This window comes from Notolabrus celidotus, chromosome 16 (genome assembly GCF_009762535.1).
Source record: "Notolabrus celidotus isolate fNotCel1 chromosome 16, fNotCel1.pri, whole genome shotgun sequence".
Taxonomy (NCBI): Eukaryota; Metazoa; Chordata; class Actinopteri; order Labriformes; family Labridae; genus Notolabrus; species Notolabrus celidotus.
The window spans coordinates 25,367,395-25,382,815 of NC_048287.1; the positions used below are offsets into that span (position 1 = coordinate 25,367,395).

The 15,421-nt window shown below is 39.4% G+C and overlaps 1 protein-coding gene across 1 annotated transcript; it reads right to left on the reverse strand.

Annotated features, from left to right (window-relative positions):
• Positions 1–3,596: 3,596 nt before the first annotated feature.
• Positions 3,597–14,478, reverse strand: eva1bb (eva-1 homolog Bb (C. elegans)). Its single transcript, XM_034704634.1, has 3 exons — positions 14,137–14,478; positions 7,262–7,424; positions 3,597–4,682 (listed from the first exon to the last, which is right to left on the reverse strand). Exons 2-3 carry the CDS (start codon positions 7,326–7,328, stop codon positions 4,246–4,248), a joined length of 504 nt encoding a protein of 167 aa, XP_034560525.1. The 5' UTR covers positions 7,329–7,424; positions 14,137–14,478; the 3' UTR covers positions 3,597–4,245.
• Between the last annotated feature and the right edge of the window lie 943 nt (positions 14,479–15,421).

The window sequence follows — 15,421 nt, forward strand, 5'->3', positions numbered from 1 at the left end:
TCTATCTCTGGACATAATAATGTATAGATACCAAATATTTTGCACAAAATATCTTTGACATCAGTCCAGAACCTCTGGATGGATCTCAGGGCAATGCCAAAGTTAATGCTTTAGTGTTCCAGTCATCCCGCAGCCATGCCAACACAGATCTGAAACATGACATCTTCAGTTAATGTGGGGTGATACATGACCTCCACAGATTCTTCATTTGGATTAACTTGTATCTTACATATTTTGACAAATAGTTCGAACGTCTCAGAATTGTTTTCCGTTGCTCTGCTGTGCGGGGAACGCCCAGATCTCTCTCCCACTGAGATAATACAGGTACATGGCAGTCAAAACAAATGTGGCACAGTCATTTTATACAGTTTAGAAAGGGTCTCTTTTTCTTGAATACAAGTTTCAGACAACCCCCTGTTAGATTGTTGAAGTACGGTTTAGAGAATGTACTTAAGTATTACCAGCGTTCTTATTATATTATTATAAATATCACTACTTTTATTTCTGAACTTTTGATGTAGAGAAGAATTTAACCTTATTTTATTGATTTGGGTAGACCGTGTCCTCACTTTTTATCGGCTGTAGCTATTTAATATTTTCATTATGGGTTAATCTGTTGATTTTGCTCTGTTATCGATAGAAAGTTTGGTTTGTAAAAGGGCCAAAAATAGTGAAAAGTTGCTTTTATGACACTTTGACAATGTTTTAGTTGTCCAGATTACAGTCCAACTTCAACATATTTGCAAAAGAAAAAAAATCCCTTCAAACAAACTTGTTCTCAGACATCTACACTCTTTAGAATTGGTGTTTTATATACATCAGGTACAGAATTGTGTCAAAAATTTAAGATGGAAAATAAATAAGTGTTAATAAGCACCACAAACAATAGTGAATAAGCACATTTTCACTGAATGAGTCTGCACCATCAGGTCATGAGTGTCTCATTCTGACAGTGTTGAGTTGTTTTCTCTGAATGGACACAAGCTCTCCTCTTTGTAACATAATCAGCCTTTTCATGGACGGAGCAGGAAAATCCAGCCAGCAGAAAATCAACCGTCTCCTGGGACATCGCTTGGATCCACTCAGGGAAGCTCTGCGTGGGTAAAACGTACAGTACAGCTGAGGTTTAACGGCTCTTTCATAGCTCCAGTCTTCATCTGAGAGAGCGGCAGTGTTGGGAGCTGAGGCTGAGAGGAACTGTGGTTGGGGGAAACACAGGAAGTGATGGGGTCGGAGAGACAGACTGGAGGGTTTCTGTGAGAAGAAGCCTTCTCTGCCAAGATTAGCCCACAATGAAACAGACTGTGGGAACTTCTTTTTTTTTTTTAAACTAAAGGGCCAGTCCACACAATTCTCCAAAGCCCGACATAATGTGTTAAAAAGGCAATTTTATTTGCATTTCTAAAAATAAAAAACTGATTTACAGAAGAGTTCAGCTAGCATTTTCACTTTAAAAAAGACTTAATTATAATTTACTGTATTTTTCCATATGGCCTGGTTGTCGTCCCAAACTACAGTTTACACCAGGGGTGTCAAACATACGGCCCGCGGGCCAAAACAGGCCCACAAGAGGTTCCAATCTGGCCCCTGTATGACTTCCCAAAGTGAAACAATTACAGAGTAGACATTAGCTACAATCTTTCAATAAAAGTAACTACTATTTCAGATTTGTCCTCTGGGGGTCGAATACAATCATAGTGCTGATGGAGCGCTCTGGGAGAATATTTTCAGTTTGCATAATCCAGTGGAAATTCATTTACTTTTTAGATTACTTCAAGATCCAAACAACACTTTAGTTTATATATGTGAACTTGAAACAGTAGGAGCGGTGGATCCACCTTTTTGGAAAAAAGGAGCCACATATCGTGCACATGCTTACCATACATGTACGTACGCCATAGGTCCCACTATGAGACTCATCATGGCGAAAAATACAACAGCTGTTGTTGTAAAAAAGATGGTTCATGTAATGTGGACATTTTCAGAATGTACTTGTACTTTTTTGCACTAAAACAAAAGGGAAACATTTTGAGTTGTCCTTCTCTATTGGTTATTACATTCTGATTTCACTGGTCTGGCCCACTTGAGATCAAATTGGGCTGTATGTGGCCCCTGAACTGAAATGAGTTTGACACCCCTAGTTTACACAATATTTTGGATAAACTAAAGATTGACTAAAGTGGCTTATAACATTTTGTGTGTGGTTTAAAAGGAAAAATGAGCAAAAGAGTAGGGGTATTGACAATAGCCACTGGGGAAAAATGCCCCTTATTTCAAGATACTTTTACCTTGAAATAAGCAAAAAAAAGAAACTGCCAATAGAACAAGTGAAATTTGGCTTGGTAAGATTTTTTAAAATAAGACATAATACTTAGAAAACTGTGATCTTAAAATTAGCAGAATGAATTAAAATTCTATACTATCTACAACTAATTTGCAATCAGTGGAGTCGCCCCCTGCTGGTCATTACAAAGAATGCAAGTTTAAGGCACTTCCGCATTGGCTGCTCTTTCAAAACAGGTTATTTACATTCCTTATAAGATAGTCTTGTGTTTAATCACTCCTGGGGTCTGCGCTGACACAGACACATTGCTATTGGTAATCAAGGCTAGCTTATTAGCTTGCCGTTACTCAAATGTAATGTAGAAAGATAGGGCTTTAACATGATGTCGGTCATGGGGGAGAATTCAGCTTCTGTTTTATTGGCTGCAAACCCTGAGCTCTCAGAATAACTTGTTGGGCACACAATTCGTGTAAATGTACCCATGAATTTCCCCGTTGTGAGACGAATAAATGAGTATCTTATCTGATCTTATTTTAAAGCTTAGTGTCTCAGAAACAGACAGGAATGCTAACAATTACTATTTTTTCACTCAAAAAAAGATTTCTGCACTAGTACATTTCATGTTAACTTCATTTGAGATATATTCACCTTAATTTGAGTTGTATTATAGTGGCACTTCTCTAGGTTTAAGACCATCTTGCACTTGAAATAAGATAACAAAGTTTAATTTGAGCATTTGGAGATGTGGAGGATGTATATTTTTATCTGATTTAGAAGAAACAGTGCCTGAAAACTGTAACCCACTCTTAAAAACAACAACTTTTCTTTCTTTCTTTCTTTTATCAATGGAGCTGTTTTCTGATAGATTCTCCAATAAAATGCATTTACTTAAATCACATAAAGGGTTTGTCTTAAATCAAGATTATCCATCTTGTACAAGTAAGATCTCAGCTTGAAAAATGTATGAAATGTAAAATAAACCTTGATTCTTCTAAAATACAACTCAAAATAAGTTACTCTATCTTGCTCAAATATTGCTTGCTAAGTAAATTTATCTCAAATCAAGTGGGAGAAGACATTTTGACTAAAAGTTAGACAATTTCATTGGGGAAGATTTTGAGGTTTTGCAGTGCAGGTTGTTAAAATAACCTTCGGACTGTTAGGCTAGCAGTTTCTGCATTTTGTGCTTAGCTAATTTAGCAAACTTTGCTCCAGTACATGCTAAACTACAAGATGGCGTTGTTGTCCTCTCTCAATTATCAGCAACACAGAAAACAAAGCTTACTTTTGACACAGAAGCTCCTGTGATCAGTATGTTTCCTTCTGTAGTTAAAAAAAGTGGTTAGACTTTTATTTAATAGCATTGCAAAGGTACAGTTACAAAGGCCTACAGATGGATCTGAATTAGTTGCGTACAAAAATCTGTTTTACATCACAAAGTATCAAACCAAACACAACTGGGCTGTAAGTGTTTTACTCATTTATAAAGGACAAAGTGAAATAAATAACCACGAACAAATACAGGCACAATGTAGCTTAAGAAAATTCATTTTAGAAACTCCAAGCTAATTCACAGTGGGAGTTATTTTTGTTGGACTTTCAGCTGCTATCTATTCAACATGTCACATTAAAATTTAATAATCTTTAAAGATGGGAACTTCTTTTGTCTGTAAGGTATTTATTTATCAGAATACTTTATCTTATTGCCTTTTCTTCTCTGGGAGTCTCCAAAAGTTATTATTATTTTTGCTGGATTTAAGTTTTATTTTGTGTTTTCATAGGAAAAATATCAACTTTCATTTCTTCACATTTCAAACTCACCACCCTGTTGTTAAAGTCTGTTATTCTACAGTCAAATCACTTTAGACCATCATTCAGAGTTTGGTCAAAGTTTGGTCACTGTGCGTTCTGCCCTCTGCAGTCTGTGAGCTGTACTTCATTGATCACATTCAAAGTGTCTGTTAGTGGTAATGAACTCGTCCAATAGTCCCTGTCCCTGTGACCAGGATGTCCGGCTGTCCATTCCTCCAGATCTCCCTGACGATCCGCTCCCTCTCCTCCAAACGTCGAGCCTTCTCCAGCTCCTCTGCTGACGCAAACACGTTCACGCTCCTCAGAGTCCCGTTTGACTGGCTGCTGCGATCGCTCAGGGGCCCCACTGTCACTTTGGAAATCTCAGCCTCCTCCCCATCTTCCTCCGCAATGCTCTCCTCCTCATCTTCATCATCCTCCTCCTCCTCCTCGCTTGACTCCTTCAGTTGTCTTCTCTCGGGGGAAGGTGGAGGCCTGCGGGGGCGACGAGTTCTGCAGGCGATGCCGGCCACGAGGAGGCAGAGCGCCATGAGGAGGCCGAAACAGACGCCCATCATGAAGTAGAGGGCGAAGCTCTCTGGATTGGCTGTGCAGGCAGAAAAACACCAATATATAACAACAGTAGAAAGTTAACAGAAGTAAAAGTAACCAAGGGAATTAACTCAAGTAAGGCGTTTTTCCACTGCAGGAACTTTACCCCGGAACTAGGGACTTTACCCCTGAACTACGTGCATTTCAACCGGTGGAACCAGGGTCTAAGTTTAGTTCAGGGGTAGATAATCTCCCTTCTGAAAAGCCCCTGCTTTGGGGCTAGTACTTTTCAAAGGTCCTGGGACTTTCGGTTGAACGTAATAGTGTTTGTGGAGTTTACACAGTTGTTGGAACACAGAGGGAGTTCCTGGGAATGCATACTAGTTGAGTTTTTTTATTAAGATTTCAAAATATTTAATATGATTTTTTTTCTCCATACGCCACTGGCCTCATTTGCACAATCTACCTGGGACTTCAGCCCACGGTTGAAACGCAGACAACAATGGGGGCACAGGAACCTTTTAGTTCTGGGTAAAGTAGTTCTGGGGGCTAAAAGACCCTGGAACTCTTGGTCGAAATGCACCTGTATTGTATCTTTAAGAGTTTCCTGGGGACTACTGATGCAAATAAGAATTGTTGCTAACTCGGGCATATTTGTATTTTTGTATTGTCGTTCATCTACGTACTCTGCACTGACCTAATGAACCCATTTTTAGTACCTTCGACTTCACTTAAAATGTGCATTTCATTTGCATTATTAGCACAAATGTGTTGTATTTCAGAGGGAAGTAATGTACCTTCAACTCAGCTACATCAACTTGAGTGCTTATTTCTTATTTTTGAGATTGACATCTAACAAAAATAAACAAACAATCAACTTTTCAAACAACTTGCCCAAGATTTAATCTGGGGTTTCCAGCCTTTTTGGCTTTACAAACATTGTGTTGGGACCATTTGTTACGTTTCAGATCTTTAGTTGTTCTCCGTCCCTTCAGTGAATCATTTCCCCTCCAAAAAAAACCTTGTCCGGTTTGTTTTTCTTCTTCTCTTTGTCACATTAATCCTCTCATGAGCTCCCAGATTTATCACGTGACCTTAACCCTCCTGTAATGTTGGTTTCTCTGGAAGAGCAATAATGTTCCTGGGTCAATTTAGAAGAAGAAGAATGTACTTTATTAATCCCCAGGGGGAAATTCAATTTTTTCACTCATGTTATTTTTCAGTCATGCTACACGCACAGTTTTTGGTATATACATACAATGCACACACACATGCAGTGGACATGCACTTAGGGAGAGATGTCAGAGTGAGGATGCTGCCCCAAGCAGTTGGGGGTTTGGCGCCTTGCTCAAGGACACCTCGGCAGTGCCCAGGCGAGTGAACCAGCACCTCTCCAGCCACCAGTCCACTTGCCAAACTTCATCCATACTGGGATCCTTCGGTTCCCAAGTCAAGTCCCTATGGACTGAGCTACTGCCGCCCCCACTGAGCTACTGCCCCCCCCATTTGACCCGGGGCATATTCAATTATCCATAAGTGTCATAACCCCCAAAAAATCCCAATACATATTTTCTTTAAATCTAATTTTTAGCTCCATTATTAACCATTTAATCAAGATTAAATCCATTGGTGTTCTTTAATTCTCACAGATCATGCTTCAATGAGGATAACTAACTTGTTTCATTAAATTAATGTTAAAACTTTTTAATGCACATTGGAAAGCCCTAAATATAAATACAATAGTTTTACATGACATATATTTTTGTTTATTTTATTATAAATGTATATATATTTATTTTTTATGAAGTGTTGTTGATAAATTAACACGACACCTCTTCTGTCACATGCTGCCCAGATTTTTATGCTGTATTTAGCTGGTTTGGAAGACATATACTGCCTAAAATAGACTTTAAAAAGGGTCAATTTGACCCGCAACAAAACAGGAGGGTTAAGGGAGGCTTGACCCCAAAGTTAGGCCACTCTGGACAAAGATATACAATCTTAAGTATACTAGCGCCTTCTCCAAAAGCCTCATCAGTTAAATTATGCATTTTATTGTTGCATTGGTATTTCACTTTAATAATCAACATTCCCTCCATTTTCACAAGAAGTAGAACTTTGACTTTGTGTATTTCATGCAGGTTTTTATGATTATATGTAGGATTTTGCTTTTTTTGGTACTTCCCTTAAGTAGAGGATCTAAATACTTCTACCACTATAGAAACTAAAGTATTCCTGGGCGTGTTTTCCTGACCAGAAACAAAATTAAAGTTTTTTTTTCTCCTGCCTACTTTTTGAGCAGCAGAAACTCAACTATGTGAGCAGATACTCTGAGAGAGCACAGCAGCAGAGAGAGCCAAAGAAAACAGGACACTGAAGTCCCTGGAAATGATTCAGACTAGACAGTGAAAGCACAAAACAAAAGTCTTCTGTTGAGATCTGCAGAGGGAAGGAGGTTGGTTTCATATTCATATCCAGTACACAAAAAGCTTTAAAAGACCAGATTTTTACATTTTCAGTTACATTCTTTAAAAGCGTTCAACTCTAGTACCCATCTATATACCCCATAGAGTCACATTGAGTGTCCTTAGCCTCACATATGGCACCACAGTTGTAAACAAAGCAAATGTATACCTTTAATGTGAGCATATGTCGCCATGCTGTTACTGAGCAGCTCCATGTCTCTCTTAATTGGCTCCATCCTGGTTTACTGTGGTTTCAAATATCAACCATCTCCAGTGCCGTCTTTTACACGCTGACCTCCTGGACCGCCCAGACCATCCACCAATGACAAATCCTGTCACACACAGAAACACAAGCATGGGTTAAAGTTTCAAACTAATACAATACATTTGATGTTGTTCAACTTATAAATCCACAGGGGAAGTCTGAGCTCATCCAACAGATGCTGAAATCCTGACAAAAGTGTCCCCACCCTCCTATCATTACTATGATCTAAACTGGTGTCAGAGGTCAGGAGACGTGGACATTGTGTTCCTTGCAAGTGTTTAGCACTCTGGCTTGTGGTCAGGACTGCAATAAGGGGCCCTGTGTGTCTGATAGGGATGTTTATATTTACGACATCTGAGCCTGAGGAGGCTCTTTTCCGGTGTCCAACATATGGGGTTTTCTTTCCCACAGAAAAAGTGACAGTCACATGTTTGCTTAGACTTTGACTCCACATTTCCTCCGGGTAGGAAGTGCAGCTTTAAAGACTTTTAATAAAAACATGTATTCTTTTTATTAGGTTATATGTTTTTAGATGATAATCTCAAAGAAAACTTCATAAAAGTTTATGTACTCAGAAGTTAGAGTGTGAAATCTGACTCAAAATGCTGGATCTGGGTGCGTGCTGTTGACACACTGCTGTCCCAGAATACAATCCTCTGAAGAAACAGAGGATCTCTCACAGCTGCAAAAAATTACACCAACTGTGGACGAGTGCAACAGTTGCTGGAACACCCTTGGAAACTAAAGAATAACACTCAAGTCTTTGAAAAAGAAAATATTTAGATGTTTGATGAGTTCAGCTGGCAGTGACATTAGATAAAGCACAAATTAAAGTAAGATGGCCTGTTAGTAGAAACAGGTAACTGTGTTGAATAACTGCAGGATGCTTGTAAATCTGTCAAAAGACATTGCTAACATGCTCATGTTTGGCAGGTGTGATGAATACCATGTTCAGAGCATAGGCTGTATAAAATATGGACGTAGTATCCGTGACGTCACCCATCTGTTTCTGAAGCGCTGTTTTGAGGCCAATCGGCGGTGGCAGCCATATTGCTGCTGTTGAGCGATTGTGAGGTAAAGAGTCAGGCTTTGAGCCTCCTAGCTAACAGCTACAGTGTTCCCGCCTGTCATTCAAGTCCGCTGTGCCTCTCATTGGAAGATTTGTAATCTTAATATCTTCAAAATTGCAGCATTAGAAAAAAATTCACCCCCCGTACAGTGTGTGCCGATCTAGAAATGAGCTATCCAGACTACCCTCGTCTTTTGAACCAGGCTGTAAACATGTTTATTTCTGCTGTAAAGATCGTCTTTTTTGAATTGGTGTGTATGTGGTTTCCTGTACTTCCAGAGCCAGCCTCAAGCGGATCCTCGATGAACTGCAGCTCTAGCAAAAGTTCAGACAGGAAGACTATAAAGCAATCACAGCAGTTGTTTAACTCTCCTCTCCCTCGTTCAATAGCTCACCCGCTTCCAGCTGCATACTCCAGAGCTGTCATTGGCTAATCAGCAGCAACGTCATCCAATAGCTCAGTGGCACGCCCTTATCGTCAGCCTATCAACTTTCTGCTGTCTTGTTAAATGTTTCTCTCTCCTGCTAGTTCCTTCTTGCATTGATGGTGCGCACCCCTCCACCTCCCCATCTCCACCTGGTCTCTGCAAGTCTTCAATTCCTAGGATCATCAACCACCACCACCACCAGTGTCTGGACTCTAGGGGGATTTCATCAGCTGCCAAATTCACGCATCCTACACTCACAACATTATCCCCATAGAGTCCTTACGCCAAAGATTTCTGTCAAGTTTCATCATTCATTCAGTTGTAACAAATAACCTTTAATATTCAAATTGTGTCTCTCCTGATTGAACTGCAGTTTTTAACACTTCTGCTTTGGACTCATATTTTTAGACCGGAGGTTGCTGCTTGTTTCAGAGTCTCTGCTTAGCATGTTAGCGTGCCAATAGTTAATGAGTATGTTTTTTCCAGGTTTTTGGCAAAATTGAAATTCAAACTGAAATGAAGGCCAAATACCTGCAGTACATTGCAGCTTTTCTGGTAGGTGACATAGGTAAATGATTGTTCTGAGTTTGTTCAGCAATCCATCCAGTAGTTACAGGAACCTTTCACCCCGTTCAGCTATATCTGTTGTCGCCTTTAAAAAACTTGTGAAGACACATTTATTAAAACAGGCCTTCGACTCACTGTGTTCAGACTAATATCTATTTATGCTATGGTCTGTTTCTTTTAATGTGTTGGATATTTTCCTGTGAAGCGCTTTGTGATTTTATTCTGTGAAAGGTGCTATACTAAATAAAATTTACTTACTTACTTACTTACCCCAAAAGTACAAACTCTATTCTCATTGTTGTCTTGTGTGGGGATTCCCAGAGTAATTAGCGTTAAACTTCCTGAAACCATGACTGTCAAAGCAAAAATGTGTGCCAAGCCATCAGGGAGATGAGGAGACATTTATCTGATTACTGTGAATTTTAACCTGCTGAAGGCGCCCCAGATGGTTAGAAACTTCCCATCATAATTGACTCTCTTCTGACAAAGATGCATGTCTGGTCTTAGTTTTATGATAACCTGTCCAAGGGTTATTGTGATTCCAGACCAAAATGGTGTACTGACCACCCTGCCATGCAACTAGCCATTTTTTTTTTAGAAACAATGCCCCGTGTTACTCTGGACTCATTTACAGGAACATTTTTCAGCTAAAAGAAATGGTCCCTAAAACTGTAAATTTTTCACAATTTGGGTGAACTGGTCCTTTAAGGGGATGTTTTCACATTCTGTGGGTTACATGAGGCTAAATTTGGGGATTTAGAATGAGTCTCGGTCACAGATGGTCCCACGGTTACAGTAAAGCTTGATGTAAACATGATGACTGATATCTCCACCCCCTCACATTCCCTGTCATTACAACAACAATGTGCGTGGGAGCTGAGTGTTTTTCTTTCTGGTGCTTTCTCTCCAGGGAGAACCAAATCATGCCCTGTTCTATTTGCTGCCATCGGGGGCTTGAGTCTTTCTCCCACCCTGATCTTTATCCTGGTGACTCTTGGCAGACCCTAAGCACTCTCAAAGGCTTTAATTTTTGTTTTTTTGGGGGGGCAATTATTCCGGTCGAGGCTGACTCAGGGTCCACTGACTCATGGGAACCGATGGATCTAACCCAGCGATGCCTTCTGTTTAACATTTAAAAGTCAGAGACAGAAAAAGCGCGGCACCATCTGCACCCTCAATTTGCAGCCCCCAGACCTTAACAACATAAGTGAGCAATTTAGATTTGGTTCAGTTGGTGTAAAGAAAACAGTGTTTGTTTTAATTACAGACTGATCTTTACACCCAGTCGCTCCACATACCTACTTATCAGACTTCTTATCAATACACAGTCTCTGTAATTTGAGTCTTTTGAGACATTTTGGGGTATTTATGCACACTTGTTGAGAGTTAGATTGGAACATTGATACCACCTTAATGTCTCTGTGCTAAATATGAAGTTGTAGCCAGTTAGCTTAGACCAGGGGTGTCCAAACTTTTTTCAAAGAGAGGGCCACATTTGATGTTGTAAGAACACCTCAGGGCCAGTGGCTCCTACTGAGACTTAGGAATTATAAAAGTTATATATGAAATCTCTCTTTAATAAAAAATATTTTAAACTTTTTCTCAATAAATCAGTAACTAGGAAGTCCTCAGTTTTCCACAAGCCACGTAAACATTAGCAAACTTTATCTTCTTCTGGAGGAAAATGTTTTTCATTTGGGTTGGGACATGTGGGAAAAAATATTGTTTCATTATTTTCCTATGGCAGGATCACGATCTGGACATCATCACACTTTTTTTTCATGTTGTTTTTAAGACTTGTCTGACCAGCAGACAACATTTGAAGAACAAAATAAGTATTTTCCTGAGTTCTGAACAATTTTTATGCATCAAATTTTGCCTTTTCTGTACGATTTCCTAATTTTGATCTTGTCTTGTGTCCTCTTTTGTGTCTTCTGAACTTTTAGTGTTCATCAAGAACATTTTCACGTCATGATAAAAACATTAATTTGAAAACCTGTCAGCTTTAAGAGTTCTTGTGTTTCTTCTTTATTGCCGTCTTGCAGAATTCCCAGTGCTTTGGCTTTACACAGGTAGTCCATATGAAGCTTTTTGAGACGTTTCTGGATTGACTTTAGTTTTGTTTGTGCGCTTGAAAGAAACTGCAAATGTAAGGATGATTCAGAAGGTGATTAATTTCTGTGCTATAAATAACACAATTCAAGATGGACGCTTGGGGCTATAAATAAATGGACCTTGGGCCGCGATTGGCCCCCGGGCCGTACGTTGGACATGCCTGGCTTAGATTATTTTACAGCTTGTATGAAGGGTAGAGTGAGTCTTTCTTAGTGCAAAGACAACCATATCTGACCAAGCAACCTAACGCTCACTCATCAACATGTTATCTTTTGTTCAATTAGGATATAACATACACTTACCATTTCACAAATACTAAATTTAACATTCAGAAAATAGTCAAGCTAGCGTTGTTCCCAGTCTTTGTAACAAGGTAGCGTAGCCAAATGTTGCATGTTGCTAACTCAAGAAGATCTAGTTTATTCATAGATAAGTAGTTCCTTTAAAATGATTATATTCTGTGCCTGCTCATACAGGAATTAAAGGAGAAGAAGTTGCGAACAAGTACGCAAAGAATGCTACAAAAAGAAATAATGTTGAAATAACTGTGCCATACAGTAAAGCTGAACTTGAAGTGCTGAAAACTGCAGTTCATCGAGGATCCGCTTGAGGCTGGCTCCAGAAGTACTGGAAACCACATACACACCAATTCAAAAAAGCCGATCTTTACAGCAGAAATAAACATGTTTACAGTCTGGTACAAAAGACGAGTGTAGTCTGGATAGCTCATTTCTCAATCGGCACACACTGTAGGGGTGAATTTTTTTCTAATGCGGCAATTTCGAAGATATTGAGTTATGAGTCTTCCAATGAGAGGCACAGCTGACTTGATCGACAGGTGGGAACACTGTAGCTGTTGGCGAGGAGGCTCAAAGCCCACCTCTTTACGTCACAATCGCTCAACAGCAGCAATATGGCTGCCACTGACGATTGGCCTCAAAACAGCGCTTCAGGAACAGATGGGTGACGTCACGGATACTACGTCCATATTTTATACAGTCTATGATTGCCACATGTAGCTCTCTCTGGATAAAAAGTGTGTATGTTTAAAAATTGAGTAGTCTGTTACTAAAACAGCTGTCTGACAAGAAATAAAGTACAACTCAATATACCAGCTTTTCCATCATCCACAGCTTGAGTCTTTAGAGTGAATGAACAGAGAATGGGGGAGCAGCTAGCCTTGTGCTGGCTAGAGGTTAAAAGAGCCTTCCAGCACCTTAAAATCTCACTTTGTAATGGTTGTACGCCATTTGTTCAATTGTAAAAACAATATTTAGCTGTTTTAAGCCCAACTATATATGCTTAATTTTTACTTTACACTAGTCTAGCAAGACAGGATCTGGGACATTGACATTAAACTGTTAAATGCACTTGTACAGATCAAGCTAAAGAGAAATTAATCAGTGTGATTTGAGAGTAGCTGGTTGGGTCTGTTAGCTTTGAAAGGAGCCCAGCAAGCTGTTCTTATGTTTTCACTTTAAGTGCCAAGCCAAGATAATTGGCTGCTAAACTAAGAGCAAGTTTTCTAATCTTCCTTTGCAGCTCTCTGATTTGTTTCAATGTCTTGGCACTCACATCCGTAAAAGATTGAAATTATACAAAACACATTGAAGTCGTTGTTTTTTCCCTGTTTTTAGGAAAATAAGAGTCTGAAGACTTGATTATAGACAGATGAATTAAGAAGGAGACTTTTTTGTGGTGAAGCTGTCAACTATTAGTACTGTGAGCACCATAAAGTTTTTAAAATGATGTCACCTCCCAAGTACACTCACTCAATTGTTCTGTTTTGCAGAATTAGACTCTGTGTATTCTTTTATGCAGAGCCCCACATGACTTTATGACAGACGGTTTGTGGTGGAGTTTGTCTGAGCCAGAAGCAAAGCAGCAATACCAAAGGGAGACAAATGTCCGTTTTATGCAGCCGCAGTCTCAGGGCAGACAGATTTAACACCTAACATTTCCAGACAAGTCCAATAACTTGTCTACTTTAACTGAACACATGCAAAGCCCGGCAGCTGTAGCTGTTTATGTAACCCCATAAAATGCACTCCCGGTCAACCCTCCCACATTTCCTGCTTAGATAATCCCATTTAAGTCAAGAGATGAAACCTGAAACCATTGAAAAATAACACTTGTTATTTTACAGTAGGCTGATCTGCTTCCACTTTATGTTTACAGTCTCTCAGAGGAAGAGCTGCTGTCTGAAGTACTTTCATCCAGCACATAAGAAGACTGCACAGAAAATCATAAAAAACATGAATCAAACTGGACTCTCTTTGAATTTCAGTCAAAAGTGTTGTTGATTTTGGGCACACCGCAGCAACATGCACCTTTTAAGAGTTTTATGGTTTGTGGTGTTGTAAAAACATGGTGTAGGGCTACTAATAAACTACTTTGTTGACTTCTTTATTGCCTGACAGCAACTGCAGTGTACTAAGTAAGATCCTTGTGGAATATGAAACATTTACATTTTCAGAAAACAGGCAGAAACCACCTCTATAGTTCAAAAAGTGCCTGATTAACATAAGAATTAAATATGTTTGGAAGAATAAGAGACATAATCAAACACAATATAATCTTAAAGTCAGCCCATCACTCACCTTAGTCCAGGATAAGAGCTTCACAGTGATTCCTCTCAGAAGCAAAAAGTTAGATCCAAATTTGGACCTGGTGTGTCAGCCAAAAACTGAATAAGATCCCATTGTTCTATCTGAGAAGCAGAGAGGTTGTTGGTTACAAACGAAGTGGTGGTTTTTGTGACAGAGGAGCGGATGTAGCTACTGGTCTACAGACGGAGAAGGAGCAGCTTCCACTATGATCCACTCCCTGTCATCCTCAGGAGGAGGAGGACCAGCCTAAAAAACAGTCCAGACTCTGTTAAGGAGGAGGTGTTTCCTGTTACTCAGAGATAAGAGACACTCACTGGCAACTGACTACAAAATAAAAGCCCTTCAATAAAACACCAGAGTCAGAACTGTAAAGGAATAAAGCTGCTGTGTGCAGATTTGAGCTTCAGTGCTGACCAGAGGGAGGTGATCTCTCTGCCGGCCACAAACGCACCACAGTGAGGTCTGTTCACTGTTAAGCCAAGAGGGTGGAACAGGAAATAGCTCGGGCACATTGCTGCAGGGCTGCTCCCTGGGCTCGTGGATTAATTGAGCTCTTTGTGTTTTAATCTGAGCGTTGAGGGAGGGGAAAAAAAGAGAGTACAGGGTTTATTAGGTGAACAGAAGAGCAGCAGGTGCTGTTGTTTAGTGGAAAGTAATCAAGAACATCTTCTTTACATAAATGACACCCAAAATTTGTTTTTATTGATTAATAAAAAAAGATTAAATGCTGCCCTCTCTTATTGTATAGACTTTCACCAGTTCAAATACAAGGGATTAAAGAGGGGCGCTGGTGGCCTAGTGGTCTAAGCACCCCAAATACTGAGGCTATAGCCCTCATTGCAGAGGTTGCAGGCTCGATTCCAACCTCAAACATTTACTGCATGTCCTCCCCCTCTCTTTACTCCCCATGTTTCCTGTATCTCTTCAACTGTCCTATCCATAAAGGCAAAAATGCCCAAAAATATAACTTTAAAATAAATAAATAAAAGGAATTAAAGAAAAATAAATCACAATATTAGATATATTCTACTAAAATAATTCAATGCCCTGTTCTTACTGCGCGAAAAAGTACAAGTCATTTCTTGAAAGTGATTATATCCTGACAAAAAAAGTGCTCAACAGTTTTATATCGTTGCCACAAATAAATAGGTGACAAATATAAAATCAAGACTTGATTAAAGAAAACAAATTAATTGTATTTTATTCAAAAACATAGAAAACATAAAAGACAAGTAGTATCAGCAAAATGCATTTAAATATTACAAATAAAGTGTCT